General features: G+C 54.7%; 2 protein-coding genes across 2 annotated transcripts; one reads left to right on the top strand and one right to left on the bottom strand.

Annotated features, from left to right (window-relative positions):
• Positions 1-93: 93 nt before the first annotated feature.
• On the bottom strand, positions 94-11,768 carry EIF2A (eukaryotic translation initiation factor 2A). The gene is made up of 14 exons (XM_079315111.1): positions 11,667-11,768; positions 10,662-10,731; positions 10,331-10,405; positions 9,601-9,719; positions 8,897-8,996; positions 8,464-8,546; positions 6,742-6,815; positions 6,461-6,605; positions 5,364-5,480; positions 4,496-5,058; positions 2,402-2,518; positions 1,464-1,592; positions 616-681; positions 94-532 (listed from the first exon to the last, which is right to left on the bottom strand). The coding sequence occupies exons 1-14, from the start codon at positions 11,692-11,694 to the stop codon at positions 467-469; spliced, it is 1,752 nt and encodes a 583-aa protein (XP_079171237.1). The 5' UTR covers positions 11,695-11,768; the 3' UTR covers positions 94-466.
• A 39-nt stretch (positions 11,769-11,807) lies between these two features.
• SERP1 (stress associated endoplasmic reticulum protein 1) lies at positions 11,808-14,465 on the top strand. Its single transcript, XM_079315142.1, has 3 exons — positions 11,808-11,989; positions 12,078-12,153; positions 13,177-14,465. Exons 1-3 carry the CDS (start codon positions 11,906-11,908, stop codon positions 13,215-13,217), a joined length of 201 nt encoding a protein of 66 aa, XP_079171268.1. The 5' UTR covers positions 11,808-11,905; the 3' UTR covers positions 13,218-14,465.
• The last annotated feature ends 239 nt before the right edge of the window (positions 14,466-14,704 follow it).

Here is a 14,704-nt window from a genome sequence, read left to right as displayed (position 1 = left end):
GGCGGGGCCGGCGCTGGGGCGGGGCCGGCGGGATGGGCGGGGCCGGCGGAGCGCCGCGCCCCCTGGCGGTCACACACGGCTCGCACAGCTCGCTGATATTAAATTCTCTTTATGGTTTTCTACACCCCGTATTGCATAAAGACCGCGTCTCTTATTAAATAGAATAAAGCTATCCAATGTCTCTATCGCCTTCCCTTCTCCCTCCAAATCAGGAAAACAATCTGGTTCAGGCAGTACGTGCTCAGGAAAGGAGCGCACTTCTCGCTGGAGCGGCGGCAGAACCGGCTGATTGATACTCGTCACTTGCTTACAGCTTCGTGGGCACAAATCCTTAGAAAACTCTCTTTTAAAGGCAAATGAGCGGCAAATCTGCGGACTTTTGCACCCTTGGTCATTTGCTGAAATGTTTAACAAACTACATTTTGCATGAACTTGCATTAGCACCACACTGGAGCTCGAGGAAGATTTAAACACCCAGTTCTAGGTCTTCCAGTTCCTTAAGGAGGGCAGCTTCTTTCTGAATCTTCTCCACCTAGAGCAGAAAAGCATAAAATGTCACAGATGTAGCTTATTATAAAATGAACCTGGAATAAACTATACAGATCTCAACCATACCTGATTCTTCTCCAGCTGTTTGCCAGCAGCTGCCTGTTCCTTCAACTGCTCAATTGCCTTTAGTTTCTGAAAAACAAAATACAAAAAGCCACTCTAACACAAAAATACTGGTGACACAAGAATAGGAAAAAACTCCTATAAGTTGCTGCACTTGCAATCACCTGATACATCTGGAGACAGGCTTCTGTGGAAGGGACAATCCCTTAAGCATCTCCAGATGCTCTGCCCAGAATTTCCCACCCATAACAGACACTTCTTTCAAGAACAGAACCTAGAGAACAGCAGTACTTCATCTGAAAAAAACACCAGGCATTGCCTCACTGAAGGGAGGTCCAAACCTGGAAATTACTCCATCACCATCCCTCTCCACCACACATTTTCCTCAGAAAGTCTGGAATGTTAATCCAGAGACTATGAGCAGCAGGAGGCAGCCAAGAGAAATGGGAAAGATTCTCCAGCCAGAACTTAACCATTTCTGCTCTGGAATTCTCCAGACTGGCAGTAAACTCTGTCCTCACAAGGCACACCCCAGGACACTGCTGCCCTGCCAGTGCAGGTCCCAGCAAGGACAGAATGCACAGAGCTCCTGTCTGAGCCCCAGCACCTGCCAGTGCTGACCCTCAGCTGGCTGCAGTCCTGCCTGGGGCCAAGGGCTCCTTTTAAAAACTCCATGATGGGCCCTTCAGGAACCTGGGACACCCTGGCCTCCAGTGCTGCCCAGGGGAGGGCAGAGGGAGCTGGGCACAAACTGGTGTGTGCACCCTCCTGAGCTCAGCTCACCTTGCACCAGGTCTGACACACCAGCCCTTGGAGAAACACTGTCTGATACACAAACAATCCCTTCACACCTTTTTCAAATTCTTTATCTTCTTGTCCAGTCCAGGGTCTCCCGTGGTCATGGCAGGCACAGTGTTCTGCTGGGCACTCTCTGGGGGCTTGTCCTGGGCAGGGCCTTGGTGTGCATCAGCTTTGGCTTCCTGTAGACACATAAACACAATCTAGAAAACACCTTTGATTGCAAAGAGAATGAAAAATCTTTAATCACTTTAAGAGGATCCATTCAACATTCCTGCTTTCCCCAGTTTGCTGGTGTATTCCAAAATCTGAGCATGACTTTCTCTGAAGTACTCTATTATTTATTCATCTGCTTTCTGGAACAGCTCACATGCTGTTTCTTGTTTAATTTCTACTTCCTTGAGAGCCCAACCACACACAGCACACGGAAACATCAGTTTAAAGGTGATATGACAAACATATACACAAATATGTTACAAAGCAGACTGGGTCATTGTCTTTGAAGCAAAAGAAAGGGCTCAAAACCAGTGCTAGAAATTTTTTAAAATAGCATTTAAAGAAATTGTTGCTTCAGAGGTTTTTAGAGATTGGAAAACTAATACCAAAAGCTGACTTTTGTCTAGCTAGTCAAAGAACAGTAAGTCCAGAAATGACAGACAGGCTGCCTCTGGCCTGCCCTACAAACACACCTCAGCCTTGACCTGCTGGGAGCACCCAGCCTGCTCTTACCTGCTATCTAAAACCAAAACACATTCTGCAGAATGCCAGGAGTCAGAATCACTCTGTCTCCACTGACTTTAGCTAACATTTGCAGTGACTCAGCAGAGCTGCTCCTTTTGAATCCCCTTTTGTAGCTGCTTTACTCTGGTTGAACTCTGCTGCCCACGCCACGTGTGGGGGGCTCTCAGTGCTCCCAGCACTGCTGAGACTGACCCCTGCCCTCTGGGGAAACTAATTAACATCAGCCCTCTAAGAATGACCTTTGCAGTACCTGTTTAGCAGCTTTCTTTGCTTCATGTTTCCTCTGATTCTTGAGAGCTGTTTTAGACATTGGCTTATCACCACCTCCCCCCTGGGGTTTCATGTTCTGGGGTGGCTCATCCTCATGCTGCAAAATGCATATACAGAATGGTTAAACCCCATATTCCATGTTGGCACAGAAAGCCCAAAATCTACCCAAGGAAACACATGCAAAGATGCACCAGAAAGAAAAATGAAAGAAAGGAAGGGTGAAAAGGGTTTCAAACTCATCCACTCAAGTTTGCATAGGACTACCATGTGTGCCCTAATGATTTCATAGATTTCCCATAAAAAACCAAAACCATTGCATTTTGTATCTCAGGAAAAAAATAAAATCTAAGAGGTATAATCTAGCACAAAATAACTGAAGCCTGGCATTTTGGTGTTGTTGACAGTTTTGTAAAGCTCCTGATGACCAGAGAGGAAGGCTGAGTGATGGGAGGGGAGATGGGGGATTCTTGGGGGGCAGTGGGGGCTGTTTGGTGTTTAAGATAACTCTTAACTGTGGCACTGCATTGTTTTAATGCATGTGATGAGATTTTCTGCCCATACAAGCAAGCAGAATTATTTTACTGACTGTTATCTTTTCCCTACTCCCTTGTGCTCACGGAGTTTGTGAGAGGAGCCCTCAGCACACTCACAGACTGCTGGCAGGCTCAGGATCCTGCAAAAGCACCAGGCTCAAAATCAAAACTCTCCAGGACTCAAGCATCAAGGGTGCAGCTGTTACATGGAATTAGCTGCTACTCAGCCTACTTTGAAAACCTGCAGAAAGAAACTAATTATACAAGCCGGTCACTGTACTGAAATGTGTTTAAGCTGCAGCTGACTTACTAATGATCCAATCTCTAGTAAGCACATTTACCTTAAAAAACCCCAAAAACCAGCAAGAAAGAGTGGCTGTTGGGAGGCCAGCCAAGCCTCAGGCTGGCTGGGGTCAGAACTGGCAAGTCAAGCCACCCAGATCAGAGGCTTGTGCCCTGACCAGAGCACTCAGTTTCACCACGAGCTGTACTTGAAGTTCAGTGTTTCCACCAAGAGTATTACCCAAGTCTGCAAATGCTCTGTGGAAGGACAGTGTTTGTGCCAAAGACATGAGACCTGTCTGGCACACAACTGTGAGCCAAGTTCCACAGAAGGGCACCAAAACCCCTCCAGGCTGCAGGATGCTGTTAGCCTGGACACTCTGCACATGTCCCTCCCCAAAACGCACACACAGACAGACACACACACGGACAGACACACACACGGACAGACACACACACGGACAGACACACACACGGACAGACAGACAGAGACACGCAGACACAGACACGGACAGACACGGACAGACAGACACACGGACAGACAGACAGAGACACACAGACACGGACAGACACACACACGGACAGACACACACACGGACAGACAGACAGAGACACACAGACACACACACGGACAGACAGACAGAGACACACAGACAGACAGACAGACACACACACACACACACAGACAGACACACACACACAGACACACATGAGCCAGCAACGCCAGCACTCACCAGCTTGGCGCTGGGCCCGGGGCGGTGGCGCAGCGCACACACACACACACACAGACACACACAGACACACACACACACACACAGACACACACAGACACACACAGGAGCCATCAGTGCCAGCACTCACGAGCTTGGCGCTGGGCCCGGGGCGGTGGCGCAGCGCACACACACACACACACACACAGACACACACACACACAGGAGCCATCAGTGCCAGCACTCACGAGCTTGGCGCTGGGCCTGGGGTGGTGGCGCAGCGCACACACACACACACACACACACACAGACACACACACACACACAGACAGGAGCCAGCAGCGCCAGCACTCACCAGCTTGGCGCTGGGCCCGGGGCGGTGGCGCAGCGCACACACACACACACAGACACACACAGACACACAGACACACAGGAGCCAGCAGCGCCAGCACTCACCAGCTTGGCGCTGGGCCCGGGGCGGTGGCGCAGCGCACACACACACACACAGACACACACAGACACACATGAGCCAGCAGCGCCAGCACTCACCAGCTTGGCACTGGGCCCGGGGCGGTGGCGCAGCGCCGGGGGCCGGTACGCCTGCGGCTCGGCGCTGGGCGCGGCGCGGGGCGGCGCCGGGCAGCGCACGGCTCTCTCGGGGAAGGCGCCGTCCGGGAAGGGCTGCCAGCACACCTGCCACAGCTCCTGCTGGCAGGGCGCCTCGTGCGCGTGCAGCACGCGGCCCGTGCAGTGCCACACCTTGTAGCCGTTGCCCACGCGCAGGCGCGGCGCGCACGTGGCCGTCACCATGTGCTCCCCGTCCGGACACCAGGCGAAGTAGGTGGAGTCGGAGGCCACGGGCTTGGCCAGCAGGCGGTAGCTCCTGACGTCCCACACCTCCATCTGCCCCCGCAGGTTCCCGAAGCCCGCCAGCACCAGCACGTGCCCCTGCGGGCTGTAGTAGGCGGCGTTGCGGGGCCCCGTGCCAAAGTCAAAGACGGGCTCGCACTTGAGGTTAAAGACCGTGGCCTTGGCGGGCATGAACCCGTACACGGCACAGAACTCGGCCGAATTGGGGCTCCAGGCAACATCGTAGATGGGCCCGCTTTTTGCTACAGGAAAGGAAAAACACACAGCTGCTGGGAGACCCTGTTTTCTCAGAGCAAGACAAAATAAAATCCATAGTCATTCTTCATGCTTTGCTAAAATGCTGTGTTCTAATTATTGACAGTGAACTCATTCTCTAACAACAGAGGGAAAAACAACCTTCTATCATCTGATAACTTTGGTTGCAGTCTGCAACAATAACTCCAGTCATTCCAAATTACCTCTGCAGGGCCAGCACCAACACTTTAACAGTAAGGATAGCTTGACATGTAAAAAAAATCAGTTGCAGGGGCCCAGGGCAGGTACTCACGCAGCTGCACCACGGCGCTCTCCCCGCTGGCTGCCACGTAGTGCAGCGTCTGCTCCCCGTAGTAGGAGGCTCCACTCTTGTCCACCTCGGTGCTGGCAACCACCAGCACTGCTGTGGCTGAGAACAGACACAGGGAGTGAGCACAGCCCCTGAGAACCACTGCACACACACCACACACACACCACACACACAGCCACCCCAGCTCCACTATGAGCTCCTACTGCGTGTTGTCTAATAGTGCTGGGATCAACCCTCCTCAACTGAGCTTTTCCTAAATGCCAACACTAAAGGACTGAAAACCTTCCTTTCTCAGATGGAAAATGTCAGATCAGTCTATTCATTTACTATTAGATCACAAGCAAGTGAACACAGCTGCGTCCTTAGCAGCTATTAAAAAAATATTAAACAACAGCAGAAACCTAACATCCTGATCAATCCTTGAATAAAATGTTTCTCAACTTCTTCTGTTATCCAAAGCTGTGTGCCAGTGGGGGGTGCAGAGCAGGGCACTGTCTCACCAGGGCAAGGCCCAACCTGCCCCTTCCCCAGACACAAGCACCCCAAAATGCCTCCAGCTATCAATCTTTCCTGTCTCTCACAGTCCCCATGCATGGTTTCTACATGTGTGTAACACCTTCCTTGCATTCCAAACCACGTGGGTTGAAGTAAAATGATTTGCACAAAATCATTCTGAAACAGCTCTTTGCTAACTAAGAGCAGAGCACAGAGGCCTGTCAACTCATCCCAGGTATGACATGCCTGCATACAGGTAATTCTACAGATTGAGATTATATCATGGCATGAATGTTCTTATGTTGACAATCCAACTATATTATCTACCCTGAATGCAAAGTTATATAAGAATTTGTCATTCAACTGCTGAATTTCCCAGCATGTATAGAATATTTTCAATTACAATACACAATGATGAAAGTCACAGGAAAGTGCTGAGCACTCCAGGGTGTGCAGAAATGCACCTCAGCAAGGCATTAATGGGTGTCCTCAGGATTTATCAGCACATGCAAATCACACACAAATCCCACACAGTAAACCATGTCAGTCGATCCAAAATGAACACAATGCAGAAGTTCCAGTACCTTTTTTGTTCCACAGCATTGTCACCTTGTCAGCTTTGAAGAAGCTTTTGTTGGCAAGTGCAGACTGGGGGCCCCCAAAGTTGGGGTACTGGTAGAGCCTGACAAAGGATGGAGCACCTTTGCTGCCTGGGACATAAACAGCAACCTGAAACAAAGATTTCACTGCAGCTTAAAGCCTTGTTAGCACAGGGCACAGTTACTACCAGTACACTGCACTAAAGCCACAGTGGGTTTCTTTTTTAAGAAAACAAGGTAAAGACTGGAAGCTGGATCAGAAGTACCTTGGTTGGCTGTGCTCCTGGGGACAACACGAAATCACTGACCTTCTGCAAATGCAGCTTATTTGCAATGGAATCTGCCAAGAAAAAGCCCACAGATGTGTAATGTTAATGACAAATCACATGACCTGGATGTCCTAACCACACCCTTCTATGGGGCTGTACTCTGGATAACACACACCAGTAAAGACAATCACAAAGAATCTATTTTTCTAGGCAAACAACCATTAGTTTGCCATTTCACATCATTTTACCTACTAAACCAACTGGAATCAAGCCCATGTCTGAAACCCAGCACCTGGTATTTGGAAATTCAAGAAGCAAAGGAAGCCTCTGAGCCTGAGGTGAGCACAGCTTGTGTTTGAAGCAGATATTCCTCCCCTGATCTGTGCTGGACTCAGTCCCATTCAGGTGCCAGCACATGGGATAACTGCCCCCCAGCTCCATGGGATAACTGCCCCCCAGCTCCATGGGATAACTGCCCCCCAGCTCCATGGGATAACTGCCCCCCAGCTCCATGGGATAACTGCCCTCCAGCTCCATGGGATAACTGCCCCCCAGCTCCATGGGATAACTGCCCTCCAGCTCCATGGGATAACTGCCCCCCAGCTCCATGGGATAACTGCCCCCCAGCTCCATGGGATAACTGCCCCCCAGCTCCATGGGATAACTGCCCTCCAGCTCCATGGGATAACTGCCCTCCAGCTCCATGGGGATAACTGCCCCCCAGCTCCATGGGATAACTGCCCCCCAGCTCCATGGGATAACTGCCCCCCAGCTCCATGGGATAACTGCCCCCCAGCTCCATGGGATAACTGCCCCCCAGCTCCATGGGATAACTGCCCTCCAGCTCCATGGGATAACTCCCCTCCAGCTCCATGGGATAACTGCCCCCCAGCTCCATGGGATAACTCCCCTCCAGCTCCATGGGATAACTGCCCTCCAGCTCCATGGGATAACTCTCCCCACCTGGCCTGCTCTGGCTCAGTACTGCCCCTTCCACAGCACCTGCTGGGAACAGCATCAGCTCCCCTGCAGCCAGCAATGTGCAGGGCCAGCAGGGCTGCTCAGGCTGACATTCCAGCCTTGGCCAACACCAGCTGGGCTAATTCTCAGGACACTCAATCTCTCAGAGCCATAACTCTCATATCAACTTTATATTTAAAACAAAGAATGCAAAACTAAAACCACATACTGCTGTTCTTCCCTCAGGTTTCTTTAATTCCTTTACACTTTTGTTCTAATTTATTTTTATCTTTCTGCTTTTTTCTTCCCTTTTCAACATCTATTTATTCCACATATTCTACCACCAACAGTAAACCTCCTTGGTAAAAATCTTCAGGCTTCACTATTTCATTTTATAAGGAGCCGTTTTTAATAGTCTATTGACAGAATATGCACAACCCAAGGAAGTAATCAGATCACATTTTCTAACAACAATTTCTTGCATCTCATTAATGAGAAACAATATAGAATCAGGCCTCCTTAACTGAGAATCAGATGCATTTCATATAATGTCTGTCATTGAAAAAATAATTAAGAAAGTGAAAACACACTTCATAAAAGCACAATGATTCTGAATTCCAAGTTGAAATAGAATGCAAGCAGTATTTAAAATAAAAGGCAAGCAAAGGAAGAACCAAAGAAAAGCCTGAAAACAAAAACCTCCCCTCAAAAGAAGCAGCATTTACAGAAGGGATGAAAGGCAGAGAAATGCTTGCATACTGAAGTCGTTGTTTTCAAAGAAATGCACTTCATTGTTCACATTCCTGGCACAAATGCTTTCATCATCTGCCCAGCAAGGACACCTGCACATGGAAGGAAAAGTCAGAAATACAAAATGATGCTCATCATTAGCACCCCAGGATTGTTTTCCCCTCTATTGGGAGCCCAGTAAGTTCAAACATGATACATTTAATGTGGATAAATGACAGCTGCATAGCAAAAAATACACAAGTGGACTTAATTATTGTTTGCCCAGCTTTCCTCTGTGGGGCAAAGTGAGAGTTAATTTACAATCAGCTACACACAGACACAAGCACAGACTCTGGCTTTCAGTTAGCAGCAGGCACTGCTCTCAAACAGCTCCATTTACCTGGATCAGATTCTTAAAACCACATTTCTTTGTAAACAATTAGCATCTGGAAGGCTTATTTACCAGTTCTGCATCTTTTTCTGTATAAAAGACTTTAGGCATTTTCCAGTTCTCAGATCATGGAGCTGCAGGTTGGGCACCCCTGCTGTGCCATCCTTAGCAGCTGCAAAAAATAAAATTTTTAAAATAGCAGTCTTTGAGGCTTAAATGTGCTTTACCCCCATCCCACCTCACAGTTCTGCTAGTGCCCAAACACACCTGAACTCCCTGCAAGCAGGCAATTTCTGCCCCAAGGGAGCAGACCATGAGTGCTGATTGCTGTAGCCACTAGCCTCAGGCTGTTTGCAGCAAGAACTCACACCTGCAGCACAGGGCTTCTGCTCCCCATGCCAGGCTGCAACACCAACACCTGCACAGCTTTCTATCCAAACCAAAAACCATCCTCACATGTTCTGCACTCCAGTGTTTTGCTCTCACAGGATTTTGTCCACTCCACCACAGTCACAGCTCTCTCTGCAGAGTTTAAAAACACACACTGACTGACAGAGCAACCAGGAGCACTGGCAGAGCCCTGAGGGTGGCCAACACCAGCTGCTCTCAGACAATGGCATCCCCCCCTCTGCACTGTGCCCCTGACTGCCCACAGAACCCCCTGCAGCTCTCTGTACTGCTCACTCACCAGTAAATGTGCTACAGAGGCCACTCCTAACCAGCCAGGGGTTAGGGCATGCACACACCCTGTGCTTCCCCAGCCCTACAATACTCACTTGTATAGGCCTGCCACGTTGCCAGAACACTATTCTTTGGTGAGAATTCAAGGCAAACTGTCTTTGGGAGATCAAAGGAATGCAGTAATTCAGCTCTGGTGATGTTAACAACATTGACTCTGGAACCAAAAGACAGTACTTCAATAAAACATGCTTACAATAGCCAATTAATAGCTGAGAGAACTGTTCAAGTATTTGGCTGAAGCACTTCCCCCCTCCTTATTTTTACTAAATTTTTCCAAGAGCACAATTTTTTAAAACCAGACACCCAAGCATGACAGAAACTAAGAGAAGTGACCACTGGTCAAAACATAACACGTATTTTTGACTGCAACTCATAAACATGGAGCATGAGCTCTCTAAGACACCTGATCCATAAAAAGGAAACTTGTAACATTCACAAGCTGTGCAGAACCACCATTTTCTGTGGACTCTAATAACAGATTAACCCCAGAGACCAGGCACTGGGAGCCATGAACAAAAAACCACCCCAACAAGGAATGCATATCCAGACTGCACTGGAATAGGTGCATTACAAATAGGAGAAGAACAGCAAATACTTATCTGATAGTCAAGAAACAAAGCCACTGATGCAACAATGAACTGCATTTAAAGTGCACATACAAACACTTGCACTAACAGCAACTGCCTTTACACAGAAAATAATGAGGCATAATTGACTCCACTTGTTTCATACAAGCTAAAAATGAAGATAATAAAATGCACCCACTTTTGTCCATTGCACCAGGCAAATAGGGAGCCATCCTTGCTAAAAGCAACAGCTTTGCAATTTTTTCCAGAATCCCTAAAGAAATAAGAAATGCACATGAGTATCCAACAGTGCCACGGTTAAGGTTTTCTTAACAAAAACGAGCACAGCAACTTTCCTGCTGTGCTGCTGAGGAGCTCTGTGCCACAGGCAGTCCCCTTGCCCAGGACTGCCACCTGGCAAAGCCCTCCAAACCATCAGCTTCCTGAGCTCCCTTATAAATCCAGACATCGTTCATCTGCAGAGTCCACCTTTGCTTTCGGAAGCAATTCCCTGCGCAGGGCAGCGGTACCTTTGGAACGCCGTGCTCTCGGTGAAGCTGGGCGGCCCGTTCACCATGTACAGCCCTTCGGAGCCTCGCACTGCGGGGGGACACAAACGGCTCGTACGAACCGCCCCGGGCTCTTCTAACTGCGAGCCCCGAGCCGCGCCCGCAGCCCCCGGCCCGGGAGAGCGGCTCTGCCCACCCCAAACGCGCTGCCCCGGAGACCAGGGTAGCCTCTGAGCCCCCCGAACCGCCCCCGGCCCGGGAGAGCGGCTCTGCCCACCCCAAACGCGCTGCCCCGGAGACCAGGGTAGCCTCTGAGCCCCCCGAACCGCCCCCCGAACCGCCCCCGGCCCGGGAGAGCGGCTCTGCCCACCCCAAACGCGCTGCCCCGGAGACCAGGGGAGCCTCTGAGCCCCCCGAACCGCCCCCCGAACCGCCCCCGGCCCGGGAGAGCGGCTCTGCCCACCCCAAACGCGCTGCCCCGGAGACCAGGGGAGCCTCTGAGCCCCCCGAACCGCCCCTCGAACCGCCCCCCGAACCGATCCCCGCTGCCCGGGCCCGCTCCAGGCGGATCCAGGCACAGCACACCAACCCACCGCGACAGCCCAGCCGAGCCAGGGCAGCGCTGCCCGGAGCTACGGACACAGAAAGCACGCATCGCTACGCTAGGGACCGTCCGAGCAGTGAGGCACGGAACGGAACGCGACTTTGGCCGAAAAGAAACTTCCCAAAGTGCAGCGCAAAGCGCCCAGAGCGCAGCGGGCACGCCAGGGGCGCCGAGCCCCGGCAGCCGCTGCCCGGGCACCCGCGTCAACCACCCGCGGCTGAAGCGCGGAGCCCCGACCAGCGCCGGGAGCGGCACCGGCAGGAGTTCCACGACCCGGGCCGCTCCTGGCCACGCCGCGGCGGCGCACGCTGGGGACGGGACGCGCGGCGGACGCCACCGGAGAGGCACCGGGCCGCCCCAGCCCACCCCGGCCCCCGGCCCCGCCGCCGCCCGGGCCCCGCCGCCGCCCGGGCCCCGCGCACCTGCGAGCAGCGGCGTGGGCGGCGCCATCTTGGCGCGCGGCGGAGCGGTGTTTCCGCTTCCGGGGCGGGGGCGGCGCGGCGGCCGCAGCGCGCGCCACGTTCGCGGGCGGGGCGGGGCCGCGCCGCGCGTGCGCGGGCCGTGGCTGAGGCGCGCGGCCCCGCCCCCGGCGCGCTCCCGGCGTGCGGCGCGCGCGGTGCTGACGCGGCAGCGGCCGGGCCGGACCGGGCCGAGCGCCGACATGGTGGCCAAGCAGCGCATCCGCATGGCCAACGAGAAGCACAGCAAGAACATCACCCAGCGGGGCAACGTCGCCAAGACCTCGGTGCGCGGGGCCGGGCCGAGCGGGGCGGGCGCGGGCGGGGGCGGCGGGGCCGGGCCGGGCCGCGCTGACGGCGGTGCTGTGCCCGCAGAGAACGGCCCCGGAGGAGAAGGCGTCGGTCGGGCCCTGGCTCTTGGCTCTCTTCATCTTCGTGGTCTGCGGATCAGGTGAGCGGCCGCGCGCGGGCGGCCGGAGCCGGTGGCGGCTCGGGCCCGGGGCTGTGCTTCTGGGCCCGGCCCGGTACTGCCTGTGCGGGCCGGTACTGCCCCCGGCCCGGTACTGCCTGTGCGGGCCGGTACTGCCTGTGCGGGCCGGTACTGCCTGTGCGGGCCGGTACTGCCTGTGCGGGCCGGTACTGCCCCCGGCCCGGTACTGCCCCCGTGCCCGGTACTGCCCCCGTGCCCGGTACTGCCCCCGTGCCCGGTGCTGCCCCCGGGCCCGGTACTGCCCCCCGTGCCCGGTGCTGTTCCCCCGTGCCCGGTGCTGCCCCCGGGCCCGGTGCTGTTCCCCCGTGCCTGGTGCTGTTCCCCCGGGCCGGTACTGCCCCCCGTGCCCGGTGCTGTTCCCCCGTGCCCGGTGCTGTTCCCCCGTGCCCGGTGCTGTTCCCCCGTGCCCGGTGCTGTTCCCCCGGGCCGGTGCTGTTCCCCGTGCCCGGTACTGCCCCCCGTGCCCGGTGCTGCCCCCGTGCCCGGTACTGCCCCCCGTGCCCGGTGCTGTTCCCCCGTGCCCGGTGCTGCCCCCGGGCCCGGTGCTGTTCCCCCGTGCCCGGTACTGCCCCCGGCCCGGTGCTGTTCCCCCGTGCCCGGTGCTGTTCCCCCGTGCCCGGTGCTGTTCCCCCGTGCCCGGTGCTGCCCCCCGTGCCCGGTGCTGCCCCCGTGCCCGGTGCTGTTCCCCCGGGCCGGTACTGCCCCCCGTGCCCGGTGCTGCCCCCGTGCCCGGTGCTGTTCCCCCGTGCCCGGTGCTGCCCCCGTGCCCGGTGCTGCCCCCGTGCCCGGTGCTGTTCCCCCGGGCCGGTACTGCCCCCGGGCCCGGTGCTGCCCCCGTGCCCGGTACTGCCCCCGGCCCGGTGCTGTTCCCCCGTGCCCGGTGCTGTTCCCCCGTACCCGGTGCTGCCCCCGTGCCCGGTGCTGCCCCCGGGCCCCGGCGCTGCTGGCGCTGCCCGGCGAGCGCTCCCCTTCGCTCTCTTGCAGCGATCTTCCAGATCATCCAGAGCATCCGGATGGGCATGTGAGGGCCGGGCTCGGGCCGTGCCCCCGCCGGGGCGGCGGCAGCTGCCGAGGAGCGGCGCGCCGCGCCGGCCGTGTCGCATTCCAGGTCTCTTCACCAGTCATTCCGAGTTTCTAGCCCGTGCCACAGTGCCTTGAACAGCACCACATGTATAAAGCAATAAAAGTCTGTTGTTGATCTACAATCGTGGACCTACTTATTCGCTGAAGATCCAGCCTGCTCTCTGTAATGCGTGGAGCTAACGCGACGCAGGTGTGTAGGAACGGACAGCTGCTCCCGGAGCGGCGGCAGCGCCGTGGCCATGGCCGGCGTGCCGCTGGATCCCCGCGCAGGCTGGAGCCCGACTGCAGCACGTTCCCGCAGCCCGAGCATCCCCCGTGTGTGCGGGCCGGGCCACTGCAGCATGTGGCAGTGCTCGGCTGTCCCCGCGCGGCTCCGCCTGTAGCTGTGTCTAATCCGCCCCAATGCTTGTCTGTGCAGGGTAGCCGGCACGGCCGGGCTGAGCCGCTCCCGGGGCTGACCTGCGGCTCCCCGAGCCTCTCCCGGCCCTGCCGTGCTGTAAATACTCCTTGGACAACTTTCAACCAGTGGTGATAGTTTTAAATTTGACAATGTTGTGTGGGAATATTGGGTGTGGGGGGCACACGCTGCTCTCCTGCCCACAGTTCTGCTTCTGTATGTGCAGCCCCTGCAGAATGTGGTGTGTCTTGCAATATATATTTAATCTTATTTAAGGTAAAACCTGTCTTCAACTCGATTTCTTTTAACGATGGATTCAGTACTTAACTGCTTCCCTACTGGTGATCACAATTCCTTCTTCTGTAGATGACTGTAACTTGAGATCACATGGAAAATGCTGCTATTGATCTTTTTCCCTGCTGATGGCCCTGACTCCTGCTGGCTCTGCTGTCTGCGTGGTGACAAAGGTGGTGGGAATTGCTCTGCTGCTGCACGCAGTCACTAAAGGAAGATTTCTCCAGGTTTCTTGGTATTAGACAAATGTTAAGTCTGGTTACCCTAGAAATAATAGAAAGCTGAATGGGTTGAGGCTAATGAAATGCCTGTTAGCTGTGAGGGAGCAGATCTTTTGTACATGTTGTATTTCCATATGGAACCATTGGGACTGGTGGGAGCCAGCACAGCCCAGCCTGGGGCCACCAGGGCACGGGGACCTTGTGCTGGGAACTCGTGTGCTGTGGCAGGGGAAGTCTGTATAATCGCTGATTTTAAATAAAGTTCTTTTCAAACGCAAGTTGTGTTCACTGTGACGCGGCAGGGCGGGGACTCGGCCATTCACACCAAGCGCGGGTCAATTACCAGGGGCAGCCCCTGCTCAGCTCTGGGGGTGCTGGGCCAGGCTGGGACCCCGGGGCCTCACTGGGGCTGCCAAGGCTCTGGGTACCCCCAGCTACTGCTGCCCTCCCTCTGGGGCCAGCCATCCCCCACAGAGTTCAGCAGGTGCCTTTTCCTCGCTCCCTCTCTGCCCCTGGG

The sequence above is a fragment of the Erithacus rubecula genome, assembly GCF_903797595.1.
Source record: "Erithacus rubecula genome assembly, chromosome: 11".
Lineage (NCBI taxonomy): Eukaryota > Metazoa > Chordata > Aves > Passeriformes > Muscicapidae > Erithacus > Erithacus rubecula.
This window is presented reverse-complemented; position numbering and strand designations above follow the sequence as displayed.

Excerpts from the sequence above, each read along its gene's own strand:
- SERP1 (XM_079315142.1), top strand. The coding sequence starts at position 11,906 with ATGGTGGCCAAGCAGCGCATCCGCATGGCCAACGAGAAGCACAGCAAG. Across the intron at positions 11,990-12,077 it reads GCAACGTCGCCAAGACCTCG|AGAACGGCCCCGGAGGAGAA; the intron begins GTGCGCGGGGCC and ends CTGTGCCCGCAG. Across the intron at positions 12,154-13,176 it reads CTTCGTGGTCTGCGGATCAG|CGATCTTCCAGATCATCCAG; the intron begins GTGAGCGGCCGC and ends GCTCTCTTGCAG.
- EIF2A (XM_079315111.1), bottom strand. The coding sequence starts at position 11,694 with ATGGCGCCGCCCACGCCGCTGCTCGCAG. Across the intron at positions 5,059-5,363 it reads GAGCGCCGTGGTGCAGCTGC|CAAAAAGCGGGCCCATCTAC; the intron begins GTGAGTACCTGC and ends CCTTTCCTGTAG. Across the intron at positions 1,593-2,401 it reads CAAAGAAAGCTGCTAAACAG|GAAGCCAAAGCTGATGCACA; the intron begins GTACTGCAAAGG and ends ATGTGTCTACAG.